The 23,840-nt window shown below is 38.8% G+C and overlaps 1 protein-coding gene across 1 annotated transcript in view; it reads left to right on the top strand.

Moving 5' to 3' along the window:
* Nucleotides 1-23,840, top strand: part of LOC114356037 (uncharacterized) — a 143,881-nt gene that overhangs the window by 104,726 nt on the left and 15,315 nt on the right. The window contains exons 8-12 of the mRNA XM_028309122.1: nucleotides 11,695-12,022; nucleotides 19,319-19,433; nucleotides 20,456-20,575; nucleotides 21,547-21,777; nucleotides 22,913-23,019. Of these exons, the coding sequence (XP_028164923.1) occupies nucleotides 11,695-12,022; nucleotides 19,319-19,433; nucleotides 20,456-20,575; nucleotides 21,547-21,777; nucleotides 22,913-23,019 (901 nt within the window). The remainder of the gene's footprint in view (nucleotides 1-11,694; nucleotides 12,023-19,318; nucleotides 19,434-20,455; nucleotides 20,576-21,546; nucleotides 21,778-22,912; nucleotides 23,020-23,840) is intronic.

Here is a 23,840-nt window from a genome sequence, read left to right as displayed (position 1 = left end):
AGGACACTTAATTTATTTATTTGACTGCCTCTGTGGTCTAGTGGTAAGACCACCTGCTTCAGACGCAGAGGTCCCGGGTTCGATTCCCAGTGGGGGCAGATTTTTCTGTTCGGTTTGGTTGGTGGTAGGGCTTGTTCTAAGTCCGCCTGGCTAGCTACCACCAATTTACCTAAGTCTGTCGCCTAATACACTGGCACATAAACCAACATAATGGCATAAGACTTTATTTTTACGAGTAAATGTTTTTTAGAATCATAATATTGTAAAAAAATATTTTTTATCTCTTATGAACATTTTAGTCAGTTGAAGTAAATAATGTAAAAAAATGTCCCCAAACATCGGTAATGTTCGTGAAAAGAAAATTGACCCATATTTTAGTTATTTACCCAAGTGGAAATTATGTTTTTTTCTGCACCTAATTTGATATTTTTAATTGATTTTGTTCTAGTTATTTATAATTCTTTTTTTTTACCTTTAACTTGTTAAACAGACATAGATCTGAATTTCTGAAGTACCAGAATTTATTTTCTTACAAAAGCTAATATGCTATAATACAGGGTGTTTGGCGCATCGTGTGCCAAAATGATTTGGCGGATAGAATGGGTCATTTCCTATATTTTCAGCCCCCATAACACGTTCCATGCCAGGCGGCTACTTTTAAATTAATTTTTTTAGTAATTTCACCAAAATACCCAAATCGCATCATTTAATTTCGATTAAAAAAAAAAACTACTAGGCGCAGCCCTAAAGTAAATATTTTGTTTTGACGTGCATAAATGTAGGGTTGCATCAAATCTAAATTTATTGGCAAATATCATCTACACTTGCGAGCAAAAGTATGGAATCACTTACATGAAGTTGTTTCCACGCGATCTTGTGTACAAACCAATTTGATAATAACGAAAAAAGTAGCACCATTTTAAAGATTAAACTTTTAACTTTAAATTGATACCAAATTCATTTAAATCATACCGGTATTTAAAAAGATATCCCGGCTGATGTAAAGAAGTAGGGAAAAAGACATGTATCAACTGTTTGATACGTCGCGAGTTGCGGCCTATTTACCCCCCCTAAAAGCAAGTGTTTTCGGATTTTTGCTTTCACACGTTGATCCATACACATCTCCGCTTCTTTTGACACTTTACCTGGGATTCTACACCTTCAGAAGCAGCACAAATCATTGCACTATTGCAAGAAGGGCTCAGCCAGAGGGCTGTCGCACGTCAGCTCCACATAAGCCAGTCCTGGGTTTCGAAAGTTTTAAGACGCTTTCGGGAGACTGGTGGCTTTATCCCGAGACCAAGTTCTGAACATTGCCGGTGCACATCGCAGAGGGAAAACCGTTTTTTCATGTCAACTTCTCTACGAAATCGTCATTTGACTGGTATCGACGTCCAGCAAGAGCTCAGAAATGTTCGTAGGATAGCTAAAAGGTTTTTACATTGCATAAGATAAATAATTTTTACCTGTTAGGTGTTCTACGTGCTATTCACACAAAAAGGAGCTATAAACACAAATTTCGCAAATCAGTCCGAGTAGAGTCAATGCACTAATTTAAGGAATTTGTGAAGTTGTTGTTATTATTTAAACAAGATTAGTATACCGTTTGAATGAGGATAGACTAGAGAAGTTTTGATAAAATCCGAAGATCGCTATCTCTTTTAAAATAAAAATTATACCCTTGTAAACTTAAATGTTCAGTCCATTTTTAACTTTTCGGAAAATTTCAAAGCTGAATTTTAAAAAAACTAGATGATATTTGCCAATAAATTTAGATTTGATGCAACCCTACATTTATGCACGTCAAAACAAAATATTTACTTTAGGGCTGCGCCTAGTAGTTTTTTTTTAATCGAAATTAAATGATGCGATTTGGGTATTTTGGTGAAATTACTAAAAAAATTAATTTAAAAGTAGCCGCCTGGCATGGAACGTGTTATGGGGGCTGAAAATATAGGAAATGACCCATTCTATCCGCCAAATCATTTTGGCACACGATGCGCCAAACACCCTGTATATCTGTTTAAAGTTAGTTGAAAAATGTAAATAATATTAAAACCTATTTTCATAGTGCGTGTAATTTGGCCACCCTCGTATGACGCCAATGCGTGTTATTTGCTTAAGTGTGAACCGGCGCGGGTGCACGCGGTGTGTACACAGCGTTCAAACAGGCTCGGTGTACAGACGACCGCACACTGGTAGCTTATGTGATTGTAACAAGAGCTATTTTGAAATAGAAATGTGTAGTTTGATGTCGGTACAATCACATGTCGCGCCATGACTCCTGCGCATGCCATCTGAGTGAATTGGGAGTGGATTAGGAGGTGTTTTATATGATGCTGTCGACGTAAATGTTCTGTTTAATAATAATTATAAAATAACACACAAAATAGAAACACAAGAAGTAACAAGGCGACACAATTTAAGCATTCTTTTTTGTAAAAAAAAGCTTTATTTATATGTCTTACGCATTCACAGGTTTATTATTATTGATTACATAAGATATTTTATTTTATTTGTCGTGTTTTTTTATATTTTATATTACCGTCATATTTTTACCTGACTGCGGCAGAAGAAGGGTTATGTTTTTTGATCATATTAATTTCTTATGGAAAGTCAAAATCATATTATAAGGTCTGATTTTCAAGACGCTTAATATTAAGTTAAAGACTGAATCTTTATTGGTTTCTTGAATGAGTCACTTAAACCTTTAGAGAAACAGGTAAAGGCTGTAGTCACATCTGTATCTAAATCTTTTGTAGATAATTTCTCTTCTCCAATATTTAGTATTGAATCCATCACAACATCGATATCACGACAACAATGTACCTGTATCGTTTGCGAGTGTATTACCTTCCAACATTTCATCACAATCATCACTATCTTGATAACACGTCCACAAAAATCAAATCATTTTATCGATATCAGTCATAATCATCGAGCTCTTTGTCGCACCGACAAGATAACGTTTATCGACTGATGAGGCATTACTTTTAACTTGCAACACAATATCTGCAGTCAAACTCGTAGTGCAGACGTAATAATAATACCTATAGATAAACACTGATGCCTAAAAATCGACGATAAGTCGTATAAAGATTAGGGTTTTAAATTATTTTAACTTTTCATTGTTTAGGCAGGCTTTCATAGTTAACCGCAATCACACCTGATGTTAAGTAACATGCATCTAGGATGGTACATACCTGCCCTGTAAGTGCCTGAAGTTTGACGTGCTGCTCTCTTACTTCAGCCACTGGCTGTATTATGTTATAGACCTATAGTTTTGATTTATCTAAGTCCCATAGGTTCATGTTTGCTCAAGACTAACCAGTTATCTCTCTCCATTAACATGTAATTGGGTATTCTTATCAATAATGCATCGTATAAAAACAAGCCCGGCATTACGCTGGGTCAGTGCATTATCTGGCGAGGCCAGTCACCGCTCAGACCTCAGAAATATTCAATGATACGGTTTATATCATCACAAAATATTAATGTACTACGTACAGAATGTTTTCTTCGCGAAGGTATTTAAAAAATGTCTACTCAATTTCCTCAACAATATGGTGGTGGCTTGTCTCAGAGTCGAGCACCATTTTGTTGCCAAACGTCAGTACTCAGTATTCGGTAATGTGCCGATGCGAAAGGGCCTACCATAGAAGCTACTGTGTTGCCATCTGGCAATAAGCTCACTACACGCGTATTTCTTAAAGCCTCGATAAATGGGCTATCTAACACAAAAATATTTTTTCAAATCGTACCAGTAGTTCCTGAGATTAGCGCGTTCAAGCAAAAAAACAAATTCTTCAGCATTATAATTTAGTAAGTAATACATTAGTTAGTAGATTGGAACAAACTTTCCTTCTTGCTGGTCATTATTGATACTGTATCGCCAACGTAAGCAGATATGAGCTATCGTTCTAAGCAATGAAGATTAGAAAGTAATTCTTTTTGCTATTTGGAAAAATATAACAAAAACTTATCGAAATTAAATTATAATCCACAAGAGGATGTAACGATTGAGGTCACCACAAAGCATGATAATTATCAGTTATAGATATCAAACATGGTTCAATTAACTGATAGGTTTAATGGGCTTTCCAACGCACAAAATTTGATATTAGACAGCTTGATGCAATCCTGCAATGTACTTTATAAACTGGGGCACAGATATTGTTTTTTGCGTGCTCCACCTGGGTATTGAATCCAGGTCTAGACGTGATTCGAAGTCTAACCACATATCGTATTCTCGTGTCCTTTGTTCCGGAATCTCTAAGATTATTTGCTGGTGAAGATGTTTATCAAATAAGTCTAATATCGACTACTAAAGATTAGCCCTATCTTATCGACCGTATTTACCAAAAAGATTGTATGTATTATTTTATGATATGATTACTTATTATCTTGGGCTTTTTAAATCCAAGAATAAAAATATGAATTAAGCTCGTTATCGCATTGTTTTATGTGCAATCATAATCGGTGATCTAATTAATATATTTACGAGAATTAAAATTATCTTTACTAATAAATCTTTCTTTAAATGATAATGCAGTGTAATATCGAGTTAACACAACCACAACTTTTATTATAATGTTAAGTTCCACTCAGTTTAGTTCCAGATAATGACGTTAAGCGTGCATTATCTGCAGGTCGCCGGATTGTGTTTACGGTCGTGTGTACACATCGATATTTATAGACCTTTGAGTTGGTCAACAACAGATTTATTAGGTACCTAAGTTTAGTTTGCTATAGGTAAGCATCGTATTCTAGATTATTCTGGTTTTTCTATCGCACTACAAACTTTACGAGGACGACAGACGATCTGATGAAGGTCGTGGGAGGTGCCTGGTTGCGGGCGTTGTGAAAATCCTTGGGGGAGGCCTTTGTCCAGCTTTGGACGTCTTTTGGCTGAATGAAATGAACTAAACACTAGGGAGTGAAATTGTTTTATCTTTCAAAGCGTCTTATGATCCATGAAATACTTCAGGAAAACTTAGAATCAAATTGACAAAGTTATTTAGCTCTGTGTGTTCTACTTAGGGATTGAACCAAAACGAGTTCAATGCCCGTTTTCACCATCAATCCCTATTTTTTAAGTGACCCTTATGGTAACACATAACAGGAATTTTGTTTTTCTAGGGGTCACTTAAAAATTAGGGATTGATGGTGAAAACGGGCACAAGACTTCTGGATTATTTAGAATTCGTTACTTTTCATTATTATCTTTTGCTTAGAACTTGGTCTTTGTCATATTTGAGACTTCTGGCAATATTTTAATCTATTACGCGTTCAGTTCGACAAATTCTTTATTATTTTGAGTATGTCACTGTGTAGCTTTCTGTTTGACAAATTCCTTATTATTTTAGTTTGCGTCCATTTTATTGACGGTTCATCAATAAAGTCCTTGAAAGATCAAACTACAAACGCAAGAACATTCAACAACAACAACCTAATCAATCAAATAAATGACATTACTATAAAGTACAGTGCAGCGTGCATCGGAGCTAAAAGAGTCGGCCGGGTCAGACTACACGTCCTGATAGCAATAATCTGGGGCTATCGGGCGACCCCGGTCGGGTGGCCAGATAGCCCGGCGACCCGGCCGGTACCGCGTGCTTCGTCTGCAGCTTGTAATCTTCTAGACACGCGGTTGTCTTCGGGCCTTCGATAGACTGTTTGTAAAAGTAGGAATTTATTGGCTACGAAGTTGAACCGTATTGACTCGACTGGGTCTTGTAAATGATAAATTCGGTAGTCTACATTGGGATGGTGTAACTCTAGTTGCGTTTGCAACTATTCGGAGGCTTCAATACGATTTGATGGCGGACGTCAGTCGTAACACTGTTGAAATTTTGGAATGTTTTGACTGCCAAATCAGGCAGAGCTTCGCTATTTGTAAGATGGTCCGCTCAGCAGTAACATCGCAGTAAATTCAAATTCAAAACTAACTAAAAGTAACTAAAGTAGTGTAACTCCAGCCGTCTTTGATAAATGAGTCATAACTGATAAAAAAAAACTCATAAAACTCATTTATTTATGCGAGTAGGCTTTTAAAAAGTACTTACATAATCATTAGTTAGGTCATAAGTCTACAAACTCTTTAGTTGCCTCCCTGTTGATATTTGTATGTAATAGTCTCCTGTCGATATAATATGATGGACATACCAGCAATACCAGTAGAATTCAATCGAGTGATTTACCCAAGTTTCAATACCGATATGTATATTGGAACGCATCGAGATCATTCAAATTGAGTTCCCTTGACACAAGAAAACGTTTAAATTATGTCACGAACGCTGATATTGCCGATATGTACTAAGGGCCTGATACATGCTCTTACACTTTGCTACGATATAGCCTTAACCCTTAAATGCATGATTTTTTATTTAGTTATGAAAAAAATATTTCAATTAGATTTTTAGTCACAGATAGGGGGAAAAATAATAAAAAAAGTCTTAGTACGAAAAAAAAGTATATTTTTGAAAATTTACAGTATGTAGTAGAGATGGGCCGACTAGTCGCCGACTAGTCGGGAAAGCCGACTATTCGGCATCATTGATAGTCGGCCGACTAGTGACGACTATCCGGCAAAATCTGCCGATTATAATCGGTGCATTACAAAATTAAATAGGTATGTGAATTAAATAAAACTCATAATTACCAAGATGATTATGAGGTAGACCTAGGGTGTTTATCTAAACTATTTTTGACTGCAAAAAATCAGTAAAAAGTGGTTTCACCTGATTTAAAATTTTAGCAATCAGTCTAAATTCATACAAAGTTAAGATTAGTTAAAATTACCAGGAAATCATCAAAAATGTGTAAAGTTTACGTAATTTGTCCATATAAAAATTATGACACTCTTTTATGTGGGGCTCCTCTCATCGGAAAGATGAGGAATACCCACATAAATAACCCCTGAGCTCCGTCGATCGCCTTAGTGTGAAGAACTATGGGAATCCGAACAAAGTCAGTCACAGTCTGTGCCAGCAATTGGCGGGCCCTGCCTATCCGACGGTGGTGGTAGTCTGTGCCATGTAGGCCCCAGCTTCTGACCATCACCGTGGAGGGTGGAGAGGAATCAGTGGGCCTAGGATGCGTGCCGTTTTGACGTCGATAAGTAAGAATAATATCACGGCGCGCCAGGAGCCCAGCAGGAGGCGATCATATTGTCACCTCCTCTGACCCCTCCGCCGTCGAAAATTATGACATTGCTTTAATTTTTTCTCATAATCAAAGAAATCGCATTTCTCAAGAAGTTTAAATATATTTATCCCTTTAGAAATCTAGATATTCTTATTTAATTGAGAAATTTAGATATTATTCTTCAGACAAGTAGGTATTAGAATGATCGGCATTGCCGACTAGTCGGCCGAATAATCGGCAATTTGAAAACCGATTAGTCGGCTAGTCGGTTAGTCGGCAAAGACCATAGTCGGCCCATCACTAGATGTAGCCAAATGTCTACACCATGCGTTTGTATGCCGTAAAATTGTTCTATGGTTTGTTTATTTGGTTTTTCTTTTCAGCATGTTTGGCTCGCTATCTGAAAAGGAAATTGAGGCAGCTCTTGCTGCTTTAAATGATGGTGCAGTCTCAGAAGATGATGAAAATTAAGATGATGATAACATCGATTATTACCCAAACGTACGGGATTTGTTGCATGATCGGGATGAGGAGTCCATAGATCATAATCTACCCTTGGAACATAACGAAGACCCTGGAACATAACCCTCCCATATTCTATGAAGAGGAGCATATATTAGATCAGATCTTCGTTATGTTCCAAGGGTAGATAATGATCTATGGACTCCTCATCCAGATCATGCAACAAATCCCGTACGTTTGGGTAATAATCGATGTTATCATCATCTTAATTTTCATCATCTTCTGAGACTGCACCATCATTTAAAGCAGCAAGAGCTGCCTCAATTTCCTTTTCAGATAGCGAGCCAAACATGCTGAAAAAAAAAAGCCAAATAAGCAAACCATAGAACAATTTTATGGCATAAACGCATGGTGTAGACATTTGGCTACATACACAAAAATCAAGTCGAAGGCACATTCGGGATAGATTACCAAAAAAATAAGTTATAATAATGAATTCTTACATTATTTCTAACACGTATGTATTTTTTTCCAATCGTTTTAGCAATTAATTCTCACTGAATCCGAAATTCAAATACCACAAATTTTAACACTACCAATTTTTTATCTTTCGCAATCGCTACGTCAAATATCGTTTTTTTTTTTCAAATCTACCTTCATTTGCGTTTTTTTTATTTTTATTATGATGTTTTCTATGATATTAGCGTACGTTCAGAAACGCTTATAAAATGTGTTACTTTTTATAATTAAAAAAGTACTTCGTAGACATATGGCAACACTATGCATTTAAGGGTTAAGCCTTCTCAAACGATGCAATCGTGAATAATTAACTTAAATTTTTATGACTATCATTGTAGTGTCTATACGTGACATTATTATCATACTAAATTGAAACAATAATTGTAAAACGGTAAGACTTGATTATAGCATTAATTATTTATTGCTGCGACATTAATTTTAATCTTGATTGAACCCATTTTTACTACCTATAAAGAGATAAATATTAAGACTGATACTATCTAATGATAAAATAAACATATTAAAAATAAACGTGTTATGTTTGGCTTCATTGAAGTCTTTTCTTGATATAATCAAATGATCTTTGAATATTTAACGAGAAGTTGGATTTTGCACATGCCACGCTAGTAATATTTTGTGAAATAGGCTTACCTACATAATTCTACTTTACTTACAGCCATGGTATCAAACCTTTCAAGGCGTTTGATACAAAATTAAGGTTACACAACTTCATGCACGTATATCGATCATCAGACTTTGGAATATAATCCGCTTATCGGTCCACATGATTTCAAGTGACACTCCTGGCAGCGATAACATCGTGGCTTAAGTCGTTTCGATGATTGGATTTCATATTTGATAACGCGCAAATTATCATATATCTCAAAGTGTACTTGTTATCGTACTGATAACAGTTAATACAAGATTATCGCGGAATTCCTGCGCCGAATGATCCTCAAAACGTACCTATAAGTTTATTTAATATTTGTTGTTACAAGGAAAAAAAAATACATGCCTAAACAGAATTGCCTTGTGTATTTGGATGATTTAGCAATCTTATCAATAACATTTTGACAGCATGAAGTATGTTTGTCATGATATTACTGCAAGTTAATAATTTTCCTGTAAAATTGTTACATGGGATTATGTAGAATATTCCGAGAATAAGCATTAAAGTCTGTTATCCAGTAATAGTGTGTAGAAGTAAATGAATTTCAGTATTCAAGTCTTGTGCAGGAGTAAGACCTTCTCTTAAGTTATTAGATGCAAAATGCAGAGTTTGTGCTACAACATCTGTCAAATCCAGTATAAAAATGCCACCAATGAGGGCTATCGTTTTAGCGCTCACCAGTTAGCGCCACTGTAGAGTAAGGTCCTGTCACTTGCTAGTAGCGAAGACTGTGGCACCAACTGGTGAGCGCTAAAGTGGTAAGAGGACTATCGCATTTCCACTCATCAAGATGGCGCCACTGTAGAGTAAGGTCCTGTCAATCGCCAGGGGTGCCAACTGTTAAGTATAAAAACGATAGCCCTCATTCTACTATAGTTGAACGATTCTGAAACGTCAAGTGTCTAAAATCTGAACTAATACCCCAGTATTGATAATAAAGTAGCGCCCTCCTGTCAACAATGTCATAGCTGGGACGGTTCAGAATCGTTCAACTATGTACAAATTGCTCTGCTTACGAATACATATTTTCTCATGTTGAATGAATGAAAGTTACAAACATAGTAAATTTATAGCTGATGTTTGCACTTCGTTGAAGTAGCTACCTATCTATTCGAGTGCACATACATTGTTGTTATCTATAAATGGTTATTGTTAATTATCAAGCATACTTGACTTTACTACGAGTATAACCTACAAGTAATTGCAAGAGCATCATCTTATTATTTCCTGATTCTAAGGAATTATTTTATATCGTGAGCAATTTACATAATGTAAATAACGAGACATCGTATTTGCATTTGCTAGTTCGCGCTACTAGCGTATAAGTTTAGTTTGTTGATTTTCACTGGATTGGTTAGTGGCGCCATTTGCAAAACCAGCAGTGCTTATACTACAAATAGGAAGCATATTGTATTTTCTATTACATGATAAATACAAGTTTATAAACGAGACACATCATACATAATTCTGTAATCTTACCTTTCATAAGACTAGCCTACAGTTTAAACTGTCAAATTACTTGTGTAATGTTCTTCAATACGTTTGTAACTAAAATATTTAAAGCAAATTTACTTCCAGTAACTTCATTTACTACTCGCATGCCAGTCCATTATCGCGCAGTTATCAAAATAAACACTCATGACGAATTAATATCATAAATACTGCTTAGTACTGATAAGCATAATCTGAGATTTAGATAATAACCGACGGTAAACTGGTATACATAGATAACTGTCTGGGTGCATAGTATGTCTTGGTTTTATACCTACAACGTAAGCTGAGTTGCACCACAACTTTAACGGTAACTATGAACGGTAACCTGACTTAAGGTCCTATGTCCCCTAGATGGGGCAGAGGGCGTCCACAACAGTCCTCCATCGCGTTCGGTCTTGAGCTTCGCGTTTGATCTCGCTGCAAGTTTTGCCGATCTTCTTCGCCTTGTCTGCCACAGTGCGCCGCCAAGTTTGCCTGGGGCGACCACGTTTGCGTTTTCCTTGGGGTTCCAATCCAGAGCCTGCTTGGGGATGTGATCGGGATCCCAGAGTGTGGCCAATCCAGTTCTTGATTCAGGCGCTTGATCTGCTGGTCGATCGGAATTTCGTGGCAGCGTTCCAATAGCTCGACGTTGGAGATTTTCTCAGGCCAGCCCAGAACGATAACCTGACAAATGCTTTTTGTATGGAATTTGACGGATTTTTGACGTTTGTCAAAGTTAAACTAAGATGGTGCAACCCAGCCTTAGTTTTTGTTGTAACAGGTGTTAAAGTACATACGAGTGACGAGTGTATGCAGGAACTTCTTTATCACTGTGTTCCACTTGCCTACAAGTTTTATAGACTGTAGCTTAAAGAAGCGGTTTTATACCTTTTATTATTCAAGATCGTTACGTTTTTGGGTCTATCCTTTGAGGTTATTTAGAAATACGGAAACTAAAACAGGGAATTGACTCGTTGAATGTTATGAATGATACTAACCAGTGGCGTAGCGTGCCTTAAACGGGCCCTATATCAAAATTTGGGGGCCCCATCAAAAAAGGTCATTTAGATCATGGAGCCCTTTTCATCTAAAAAAGAGCATTGGAAAATTAAAGAACTTCCCTAGNAAATTTTGGTCGTGGGCTCTCGTACTATAGGCCTATGCATAACTCTGTCTATTCAAAAAAGTCTGGCTCTGGAGCCCCTGTATTGTGCCCCTGGGGGGCCCGTATCATTGATACCGCAGATACGACGGTAGCTACGCCCTTGACTCTAACCCCTGACTTCTGCCAATCTGTTACATACTTCAGGTGGTACTCCAGTTTTTAATCAATTGAGCCATAATTCCATTTTCGTGATTTCGTACTGTTTGTGTTTTCTTATAACCTTTCTATTTAAATAACCCGCGTATTTCTTTCACAGATGCGAGGAGTGCCAGCGAACGAGCGAATGTACACATTACGGACGCGGCCCCCCTCGCTCCTCCCACCCTCCCCTCTTTCCCTCGCGTCGTCCGGCGACAAGTCGTCCCTCGCTGCGGCCACGCACTCCCCCTCCCTGGAAAGGCCCGCCTCCCAACCCCCCGCGCCCCCCTCTACCGCGTCCTTCGTCTGCTACGTGTGCGGAGTCTCCGCCCCCTCGAGCCAGTTGCGACTGGTGTACTGCTGTCCCAACCCTGAGAGGGAACCCTACTACCCCTTCATTACAACGCTGAAACCGCACTCGGATGCCAGCCCTATTAGTCCACAAGGTGAGTGTTTTTTTGTTTTGATGAAGGAAGTATGCTATGCGGATTTTTTACTTACTATGGGCCTCATAAGAAGGCTTAAGGTCACCCAAAGGGTGATGGACCGGGCTATGCTCGGAGTTTCCCTGCGTGATCGAATCAGAAATGAGGAGATCGCAGGAGAACCAAATGGACCGACATAGCTCGCAGAATTGCTAAAATCAAGTGGCAGTGGGCGGGGCACATAGCTCGTAGAGACGATGGTCGTTGGAGCAGAAAAGTTCTTGAGTGGCGACCAAGTGCTGGAAGACGTAGCGTGGGCAGGCCTCCTACTAGGTAGACCGACGATCTGGTGAAGGTCGCGGGAAGAGCCTGGATGCGGGCAGCGCAGGACCTTTCATTGTGGAAAACCTTAGAGGAGGCCTTTGACCAGCAGTGGACGTCATTCGGCTGAAACGAACGATGCGGATTAAAAAAAAAGATTATCTATAAATTTGCTATTGCCTAAATTTCTAATAGTCCCTTTAGCCCCTAGTACTAAGCTAAATATGCTTGTGTCACGCACGAGTTAGCTCACCACAATAGGGACCGAACCCGCGTTACCCGGATCACGAAATTGGCCAAGATGTAATAGTGTAAACACCATCTCGGTTACTTTTTCCTTCCCCCAACCGTTACTAAGTTACTAAAACATATTTCAGACAATACAGAGAAATGACATATGTAGGTAGTATTTATTTATTTAGTCTCGATTGTCGGAAAGGCAAGGTGCAACTAACTAAAGATATGCAAATTAAGATTTGTTCTGAAATATTTTCAGCGCCGTGTTGAATCTTACAGGGCAGATATGTACCATCCTAGACTGCATCTCACTTAACACCAGGTGCGATTGCGGTCAAATACCTGCCTTGTCATGCATAAAAAATATGTTAAGAGCGTTGTAGCAAAAAGTTGGCGTTCGAATTTTAGGTTTTTATTGCTTGACGTCGCGTAGTGAGTGCGCAAACTGCATTTATCTGTACAATTTCAACGCTGCGTCGACTAAACGATCTTAATCCGTAGTTGTATCGTACCTAAGACAGTACATCATACATAATAATAAAGAAATAATGTATAATTTACCTATTAGATTTTTTCTCAGATCAGACTTTTAGCAAAATCAAGTTACGTAATTAATGTATTTTTTACACTAGTAAATCCCGCGACAAGTTTTTAATCTTTAAATTGAGTTAAGTAATAAGTTGATGGGTTTGAAAGAATTTATGTTTTATTTTATTCTTTTTACAGCATCAAAAGCTTGTTTATGAAAAATATTTACTATTTAAATTTTACTTTTGACTTTTTAGTTTTTATGATGCGGGATGGAAAAATTGAAATTTATTCTGATTTTGTGACGTTTCCGCACATAAATATGGATAGGTTAAATAAATAGAATGAAATGTATGAAAACGAGCGTGCCATTTTTTAAACGTTATCTATAATATCTGTGTCCATCAAAGAGCTCGTAACTAAACATCGTAAGCGCCATTCAAATTATTATCTAAAAGTTAATAATAAATATTTAGTTTTTGTAAATCTAAACAAGTCAGGAAATCAAAGAGGTAAATACTGATATCATTGTGATTTTATAGAATTTATTATTATAAACCACGGTCGTATAATGCTAAAAAATCAGAGGTAACTTTAAGATTTTTATCCATAGAGCAAAATTTATCTAATCGTGTTTTTAAACAGTTATCCCATTAGGTACACATGCGTTCTGTAATACAAACCCATCAAAAACAATACTTGTCAAAAAACCAAGTCTCACTACTCAGTTGTTCTACGGTAAAAAGTTGTGAGATCCATGTAATACCAAGTCCAGTCCAGGAAATCATTAACGTTTTACATAAATATATTGACTTGGCCATCGCATGAAAACACGTGTAAATTAAATTATTTAGTGCGAAATGAAACGAAATTTTGCATGCCTGTGTAGACATGCAAAATTTCAGCTCAATGGGAAAACGGGAAGTAAGTAAATTTTAAGTTGCAAGATTTTACAACTCCAGATGTCAAAGAAAATAAAAGCTTGTAGATAGCTTTACAAAGAAAAGAAAGATTTATGAAGAAAATAAAAAGTACTGTCTACGATACATTTGTTAGGCCGTGTTGCACCGTCTTACTTTAACATTGACATCAAAATTTTGGATGTCAAAAATCTGTCTAACATAAAACACCGGTTATTGTCAGTTAGGGTCAAAGTTAGGTGGTGCATCTCAGCCTTAGTGTATTTTAATTAAATTTAATACAAATAAGGATGACGAAAATAATCGATAAGTGATCTCACTCGAATATTTCTTATAGTAGGTATACAAGATGTCGAACAAATGGTTACTTACTGAAAAAGTGCTTCATGAGACCTAGCAAACGGCATCAATAATATGTTTAAGAACGAACTGAATCTATTCAAAAAACCTATATTTCCAGCTTTCATACATTTAATACAGTTACAAACAAACACGAAATCAATGGTTTCTGAGAATTCTGAGTGCCTTAATGCCGTCCCCTTTATCTGTTTATTTAGTATTTATTAATTAGTATCTCTTGATGATATTGTAGCAAGTTAAACCTAAAATCATGTTTTCCGTAAATAATTTAAATAAGAATGCAATTTACGAGTTTGTTGTTTGATTATTATATATTACTCAATTAAAAATTTAAATTTAAAAAATTAACACTTCTAATATGGTAGGTATGGCTGGCGGCATACATTTAGTATGAAATTCGGAAACATTGAATTTTCGCATAGATCCAGTTTATTCTTTGACCTATTTATTGTTATTGTTTTAAAGAGCTCATGAAGCACTTACAGGAACAGTAAACAGTTTCTCGATATCTTGTATAATTAAAAATCAAGTGAAATCACTTATCGTTTCCACCCTGTACCTATACTTTTAAAAATAAACTCATTTTATACGTTCATTTGTATAAGTATCTACAATACAAATACCTAACCAACTTAGTTGACGTTTTATAAAACTATTTGTCTAAGTGTCATCGAGCGACCGCTGGTGGATTTGCCATTTACCTGACCTACCCCTTTATTACTAAACGTTTAATATCAGATGAATAGTTACGCACCAATTTCTTTCATTCAGTCGTCAGTAATTGAACTTTCGGAAAAACATGACGAAGCGTTGTGTGACCATACAGACGCTATTCAACTTTTATTAGTAAGGAAGAGTATATTTTATGTTGGTAGAAACACAATAGCATAGACTAATGTTTTGACACCCTGTTAAAATTTTTATTAGTCATTTATTTTTTCCTGACCAAACAGATACCATAATAATATCTTTTATCTATTCTACCCATATTCTGTAAGTAAAATAATAAAAAGTTTGAAAAGAAAGAAATTACAAGTCCGATTTACCTAAACAAATAAATTAAAAATACTTGCGGATCAAAAGTACTCAATCATACTACAATTTACGAAAAAATCACGCGTGACGCATATACGTCAGTGGGCAGTCAACTGACATAGACCCGGCGTCTACGAGTGCCAAAGCACGACTGATTTATGCCATTTGATGCACCCGATTTTATAGTATTTTCAAATTAATTTTTCATTTGAAGATTGAAGATAGATATTTTTTCTTTTTCACACAATAATAGTACTATGTTTCTTCTTAAGTATAAAGTAGTTTATGTTGCCAAATGACTTTTAGATTATGAGATGTGACCTGTTTTCTTGCAGTAATTTTCTCGAATTTTGACTATCTTAGACATGATAAAAATGCATTTTAATGAATTAAACATCAAAATTTTCTCAATACACTTTCTTCTTCAGGGTATGCTTATTCTAATGAATACATTCTATCTTCTTACTTAGAAATAAATTTGTTGTAATATTAGTTCAAAGTTGTGCCTTCGCGAGTTACCTGGAAATCGGGCTTTCGAAATTCGCTGTTTTCGTAGGCAAAAATCCAATTTGAACGAGATTTTGTCAATAGACATTCCGTAAAAACGTATGATAATTACGATGATATAAGTCAAAAGAAGCTATAACAATAAATTATATGACTAAAATCATTTCGAAATCTGCCAAATTCTCGATTTCTGCATGAAAAATGTGACAACGCTCTTAAATCAAATCAGTCTGCTTTAGATTCTCACAGATTGTTATATTTATGTGTAAATTTCTTTATGTGGGCACAAGTGCATTTGAAATAATGGGACTTCGGGGAAACTATGAATCGTGTTTTTGAGCAAAGATATTTTTAAATAATTAAATTAAATACTATACACAAGTTTTAGATGCTACCACATTATCATCATTCTTTCTTTTTTTATGTCATCGGGCTAATAATTTGTCCAACTAAGGGTGGATTGGACTCGACCAAACAAGAGTAAATATGAATCTCAGAATAAATCGTCAGTTATTCGACATTTTGACATATTTCCCATACTGAAACTGTCAATGTGCCAGTTATACCAAGAGTTATTATCGGATAAAACTTTAGTCGAATCGGGCCTAAAAGGAAAAACTGGTATTTATTGATAACAAATAAATTGCTATATAACTAACTGAGTTTCTTCGTAAAGACGGTCTAAAAGCATTAACATTAGCATTAATTTGACTATCGCCTATTTGTTAGCACGTCAGATCGCATATACAGTTCCCATAGCAACTGATGCACGCGGTAAAGGAATTCACACAAAAGAATAGCGCTAATAGAAACTGGCAGTCCTGCTAACAAATGAAGCAAAATAATATTGAAATATACGATTATACATATAGAACCTCACTATAAGTAAATCTATATTGAGATTACTGACACATTAAAGCTAATAATTAACTTTTTTTAAAAATAAAACCGACTTCAAATGCGTGAACACAAAAAAAAACTAAAAATTAAAAATATTGCGTATAAAAAAGTTCATCCCCAATTTTCCACCCTTGGGGGTGAAATATTTTCTTCAAATTCGCATGAAACCACCCTTTTGATAATACCTATTCAACAAAAAAATAATCGTTCAAATTGNAGATATTGCGTATAAAAAAGTTCATCCCCAATTTTCCACCCTTGGGGGTTGTTTTTTCTATTATTAAATTTAAATGGGACCACCCTTGAGGTATTACCTATACGCCGAAAAAAGATTTGTTCAAATCGGTTCATAATTGGCGGAGTTATCGCGTAACAAACATAGAAAAAAAAAAACATACGGGTCGAATTGAGAACCTCCTCCTTTTTTGAAGTCGGTTGAAAAAAGGAACATCATTCATTTTGTCTAATGGAGATATACAGGGTGGCCAGGGAGTTGACGTTCAAAGTTAAAGTTGGCGAGCACTTGTTTTTACTTACTTACGCCAGAGAAGCTTCCAGAGTGAGAAAAACATTAAAAACCAACAATAAGTGATAGTTAGGGATAAATCACAAAATTAACTCTATCTCATAAACTAAGCAAAATCGTAGAACATACATGGGGGTGATTTAGACCTTGATGTAAGGAATCTAAATTTTAACTTTGAACGTCGACTCCCTGGCCACCTTATAGGGCGATTTGATGAGTAATAAGGAAGAGGGTAACACAATATACCCCGATAGGATCGTTATGGCGCTGCAACTCCTGTGTAACCAAGTTTTCTACAGCTTGACCACCAAAGGCCAATTTGTTCTTGGGAAATTCTTTCGATAGATGAGATAAGATAATTTTATAAGATTTTCAAATTCAATGTCGCTCAATTACTTGCTAGATTACATATCACGTGAAAGGCCGTTAAATCTGTTTCAATTGATTTATTGACATCTATCCACAAAATTGCCGAAGTCTATTGGCGCATTCTATATGCAGGTGTCCGTCAATGACCAGCCTTCACGGGCGAGCCCGCATGCGTTTGCGCATGAACTTGTTGACGTTAACGGTTCGAATATTTAGAAGATAACGAATGAGGGTACTCCGTGACGTCAACGATGACACAGATACTATTGCGGGTATTCGGGTAGGCTGTGACGCGAGATAAGTGGACTCTTGTGATGTTTGTGATTGTTTAAATGCTTTATTTATTTACCTACAACAACTTTACATCTTATCTGTCAAATTACTTACAAAAAGTACCGGTTATCGTTTTACTTACGGTTAAAGTTAGGTGGTGCAACTCAGCTTTAGTGAATATTATTTAAACATGAGTCAAGTTTTTCTATATTGCATTCAATGTTAATTTTATGATTGTTTGTAAATATTAGACACATTTGATCTTAAAATTACATAGTATGTGACGCAACAGCAGTGGTCATAAGCAATCTCTATATTTTAGTTGAAATGGAACACGAAAGTTTAAAATATTAAAAGTAAACCATATTTATACATGGGACAGGAAGTTGAGTATTGCAACTACATAAGGTACACCGAAGACAATCGGACCTGCCTCAGTCTACGTTGTAAAGAGAGATAAATCCGTCCGTCCGTTTGGGTTGCTTAACTACCTAGCTCGCATAAATATTTATAACTACATATGTATATTTTCAAGTCCGTAAACCCTTGAAAGAGGCTGACAATAGGAAATTAGTTTCTTGCGCTGGTTCTTCTCAACACTGGCCCATTTATTGTCCTGAAGCAATGGTATAGTCTGGTCTGCGAGCACGTAGAATTTTGTCCAATGACCCCAAGCTACCCATCCTTATCGCTTGCGCGTAATTATATTGCTGTCGCGACGCGCCATCAGTGAGTGTGCGAGCGCGACAGCAACATAACTACGCGCGAACGATAAGGATGGGTAGCTTGGGGTCATTGGACAAAATTCTACGTGCTCAGAGACAGGGCTTTAGTGTTAATGTTACGGAAGTGATAAATGTGAAAATTATGAATAATCGCCGGTTATTATGAATAATTACCACATGATTTGGTAAATGTGATTAATATAAGATCATTTATGTGTGTATAAAATCCCCCGCCGCACCTTAACCTATTTATCACTTTAAATCAAAACAATGTGTTATATAATGTTACGCAAGAAATAGTCCAAAATCATTTTGCCAAATTATATTAATATATGATATCAAAACGTTTAAAGTGTGAGGCTGTACATAAGCGCTGTACACGAGCCGGTGTTCTCTTTTATGATATTCGTTAGTATTAAGGATACATTATGAAATATTCACTGATAAATGTGATTAATTAATCACTTTTACTTCGCCTGTCGGTAATTATTCATAATAACCGGCGATTATTCATAATTTTCAACTTATCACATTAACCGTAACATTAATACTGGGACGTGTAAAAGTGCTTTTTAAAAGCCTACTTCCATAAATAAATTAGTTTATTTGTCCGCAGGCATGGTGCAGATCTGCGCGGCGTGCTACAAGAGCATCCCGCACAAGTACCCGGCGTACGGCGAGAACGGCGAGCCCAACGCGGCGCACGCCAACTCGCACGCCAACAACATTAGGTCGGTGCCACACCCAGCCCGCCGCCACACGTTAGGCTAAGAACAGAGTAAATACAAATGAGTAGGTCATCTTCATAGATACGCACCTAGGGTTGCCAGGTCCAAAATCACAAAAGCCGGACTTTATGTTTGTTTCATTTGGCCGGACATTTAACCCCTAAAAGCCGGACATGTGACGGGGGGGGGGGGTGATATTAGTGTCAGCTCATAAGTGAGTACTATCATCATCGGTTGCTAACCAACATCCAGATGCGTGCGCTTCATATGATTCTGTGGCTTGACTTTCGCCTGGCGCGGCAACCAAATAAAAAGCCGGACAGGCCGGACAAGACCCTAAAAAGCCAAACATGTCCGGCTAAAGCCGGACGCCTGGCAACCCTATACGCACCGAGCGCGGTTTGTATGTGAGCGCGCGGCAATACGTATGCGGCGATAAATTTTATCAGTGTGTGCGTGAGCGCCGCATACGTATTGACGCGCTCACACACAAACCGCGCTCGGGCGTTTCTATGAAGATGACCTACTCATTTGTATTTACTCTGGTAAGAACTCATGGCGCGTACATCATACACCTTGATGTAAGGTATCTAAATAGATTTGAACGTCAACTCCCTGGCCACCCCTGTATAGTTCCCGCTCCAGAATATAAGGGCCTTCACTAAACCCCGAACGGGCACGGTGTGATTTGATGTGTTGTGTGCATTTCCATGCATTAATGGGCGGCTACCCGCTCCGTGCACCCACTTACGCGAGTTTTAGCGGAGGCCTTAGTGTCTATTAGCAGTGGTTCCCAAAGTTGTCTGGTTCCCAAACTCATCTAATACAAGTTGCCAAATTCGAGACCCACCTATAGGAAATTTCGCCCGCTGCCCAGCGGTTGGATGGGTAGGGTGGTGTGTCGTTCTACAGGCAGGGCCCACTCAGTGTTCGAGAAACCCTGGTCTATAGCTTATAAACACTTGACTGGTGCAGCCGACACCCAGGACTGAAGACGGACAGTAAACGATGATTTCCCGTTTCAGGTTTAAGCCGTACGATATTAAGTCGAGTAGTTCAAGTCAATCCAACAAGCGGACCTCAAATGCGCTCTCCAGCAGTCCACAGAGCCAGGCTGTGTCGGAAAATGGCATGGGACTGTTCAGGTGTGTATTATATCAACACTATGTAATTTGAATATTTTTCAAGGAAGTGAAAATGACTGAAAATTAGCATTTTTGACAGTTAATGACTAGTTTTTGACCAATTTTGACCGTAAATAACAGTCAGTCATATTCAGTCATTTTAGTCATGTTCATTTAGTGATATACCCCATTAGACGAACTGTGATTGGCTGTTTGCTTCAAATTAGCCTGCCTATAATTTTGATATGGAGTCTGACTAACGGCCGGTTCACACATGTCTCCATTTTACTGTTCCGTTTTATCGTGTACGTTTTTTTTCGTCGATGGCGTATGTAGTTGTATAAGCGACTTTACACCATGACACAGTATTCTGTATACAGTAATACATATATCGACGAAAAAAAAAACGTACACGATAAAACGGAACAGTAAAACGGAGACATGTGTGAACCGGCCGTAATACGTCTCGTAGTGGACGTACCTAGTATGTGTGACGATAGAAAGAAAGAAAGAAACATTTATTGCCATGGACATCACAGAAGACAAAAGATGTAAATAATAGAAAAAAAAAGCAAATAAGACATAGGTGACATAAAACATACAATGAAAGTGAAAGTAAATTGAGCAGCGCCACCCTGTCGCACAGCGATGTCCATCGCAATGGGACCCCACTCAGCATATGCCGTGGCCCATGGTGAGGGAGGCCACGACGATAGAACACGTACTTGTCACTAGTGGTAAGCCGATTGTATAATGCCAATAAGTGGTGACTGAGTTTGTTCCGGCGTTTCTTCTCAGCACTTGCCATATGTTTGTCTCGAAGCGCTGGTAGGTCCCAAAAGATAAGGAGACATGTAAAGTGCCCCATAAGGGCTACCTTTTTCTTTTTTTATTATTTTCTATTGACGTTTATAAGTGCCACTTGTGGTCTAAACTGAATAAATATTTTTTGATTTTGATTTTGATTGACTAGCAACAACTCGGAATTGCAGGTGCTACGTGTGCGCGGGGCTGTTCCACCAGCAGTCGATGGAGTGGCTGTCCACCACCGCCGAGTACATGAACTCGCACGCGATGCACTTCCCTTGCCTCGCGGCCGCCGGCGCCGGCGCCGGACCACCGGCCCGCGGCGGCCGCGTGCTCGCCTGCTCGCGCTGCGTGCGCCACCTGGCGCGCCAGTGGGAGCTCATGGACGCCGAGCGCGTGCCGCTCGAGCACCGCAGGTAACACCCGCCCTTGGTGCGGGCACGAGGCGCCTGCCGCCTGCTCGCGCTGCGTGCGCCACCTGGCGCGCCAGTGGGAGCTCATGGACGCCGAGCGCGTGCCGCTCGAGCACCGCAGGTAACACCCGCCCTTGGTGCGGGCACGAGGCGCCTGCCGCCTGCTCGCGCTGCGTGCGCCACCTGGCGCGCCAGTGGGAGCTCATGGACGCCGAGCGCGTGCCGCTCGAGCACCGCAGGTAACACCCGCCCTTGGTGCGGGCACGAGGCGCCTGCCGCCTGCTCGCGCTGCGTGCGCCACCTGGCGCGCCAGTGGGAGCTCATGGACGCCGAGCGCGTGCCGCTCGAGCACCGCAGGTAACACCCGCCCTTGGTGCGGGCACGAGGCGCCTGCCGCCTGCTCGCGCTGCGTGCGCCACCTGGCGCGCCAGTGGGAGCTCATGGACGCCGAGCGCGTGCCGCTCGAGCACCGCAGGTAACACCCGCCCTTGGTGCGGGCACGAGGCGCCTGCCGCCTGCTCGCGCTGCGTGCGCCACCTGGCGCGCCAGTGGGAGCTCATGGACGCCGAGCGCGTGCCGCTCGAGCACCGCAGGTAACACCCGCCCTTGGTGCGGGCACGAGGCGCCTGCCGCCTGCTCAGCGCGCCAGTAAGTTATGTGAGACACGCCCCGCTAGAAGGGCGGGTCCTGCCCACTAAAACCCGACTGTATCCACCGGAGCCGCGAGCTATTGTCCTAGCTTGGACATTCGTTCGCAATTTTAAAGAAACAACTTGAAAAAATCTAACTGCGATGGGAATCAAACCCACGACCTCGGTCGCAACTCTGACTCTGGCTTCGGCTTCGGGCCCAGCAATGCCATTGTCCGGTTGTTGTTATTGAAGTTTTTTCCTCGTGGGCATAGTGAAACATCGCCTAAAACCAGTTAACTGCGCACCTGGTGGCCGTGACGTCACATCGACGAATGTGCGGAGATATGCGGGTGAATGTGAGGGAAAGTCGCATTCTGTATTCTGTTAGCTTATAAGATGTTTGAATTATAAATAAAAAAATATCAGCGACGTGCGCAGTTAACTCAATCGGGTTGTAAACAACGTTACTTAAGCAATTCAATCAACGTTTTTTACTTTTGTTTCAGATATAATATCCCCTCGCCGTTACCTTCGAATTCGTCGATGAACGGCGACCGAGTCATACCCACCCCACCCTCCACCACCTCAGAAAGAACTGTTGCTAGTAATAGTGGTAAGTCAATCAAGATTTATATATTACCTATAAATGGCTAAGCAGATACATAATTTAAGGTCCCATTATTTGTATTGTATTGCTGTTGGTTTTCCGAATAAAATAAAATAAAAATAAGATCTAATCCATAACCAACATCATCATTTCAGCCATAGGACGTCCACTGCTGAACATAGGCCTCCCTCAATGATTTTATTTTAAGTCCAAACTTTTCATTGATTTTAGACTTATGCCCGTTTTCACCATCAATCCCTAATTTTTAAGTGACCCCTGTGGTAACACATAACAGGAATTTTGTTTTCATAGGGGTCACTTAAAAATTAGGGATCGATGGTGAAAACGGGCATACAACAAGCAAATAAGTTTAAAAATATTCTGATAATACGTCGAAAGTGTTGAAACTTGCAAATATACTCAAATTTCGAGTGTCTATCATAAGTTTACTTATTGATATCTCATTACAAAGTAGTGCTCCGACCTTGCTTATTGATACGAGAGTGAATTGATCGATTGTGTAAATACTACTAATGTCTTTAATGCGTTTTGATACAGATGAATTTTCATTGCGTTGAGGTGCAGGGTCATATAGAGTTTTCCCAATATTTTTCATCCCACAGCGCAGTTACTAGTATTTTGTCACGGCGCCCTACACTTTCGAAAGATAAAGTCGAAAGAAATCACCTATAATGATAGTTGATAGTAGTTAGGTTAATTAAACATCTATCTACACACGGCGCACACTTTGGGAACCCCGGATATTCAGTGTTTACCTTACCTTCGGCACTTTCTGTCTGCACGTGTATTGTGTAGGCAAATAAATG

This window comes from Ostrinia furnacalis, unplaced genomic scaffold, assembly GCF_004193835.3.
Source record: "Ostrinia furnacalis isolate ACB-3 unplaced genomic scaffold, ASM419383v2 OfSCF2609, whole genome shotgun sequence".
Taxonomy (NCBI): Eukaryota; Metazoa; Arthropoda; class Insecta; order Lepidoptera; family Crambidae; genus Ostrinia; species Ostrinia furnacalis.
Note: the sequence above shows the minus strand (reverse complement) of the source record. Positions and strands in the feature narration are given on the sequence as shown.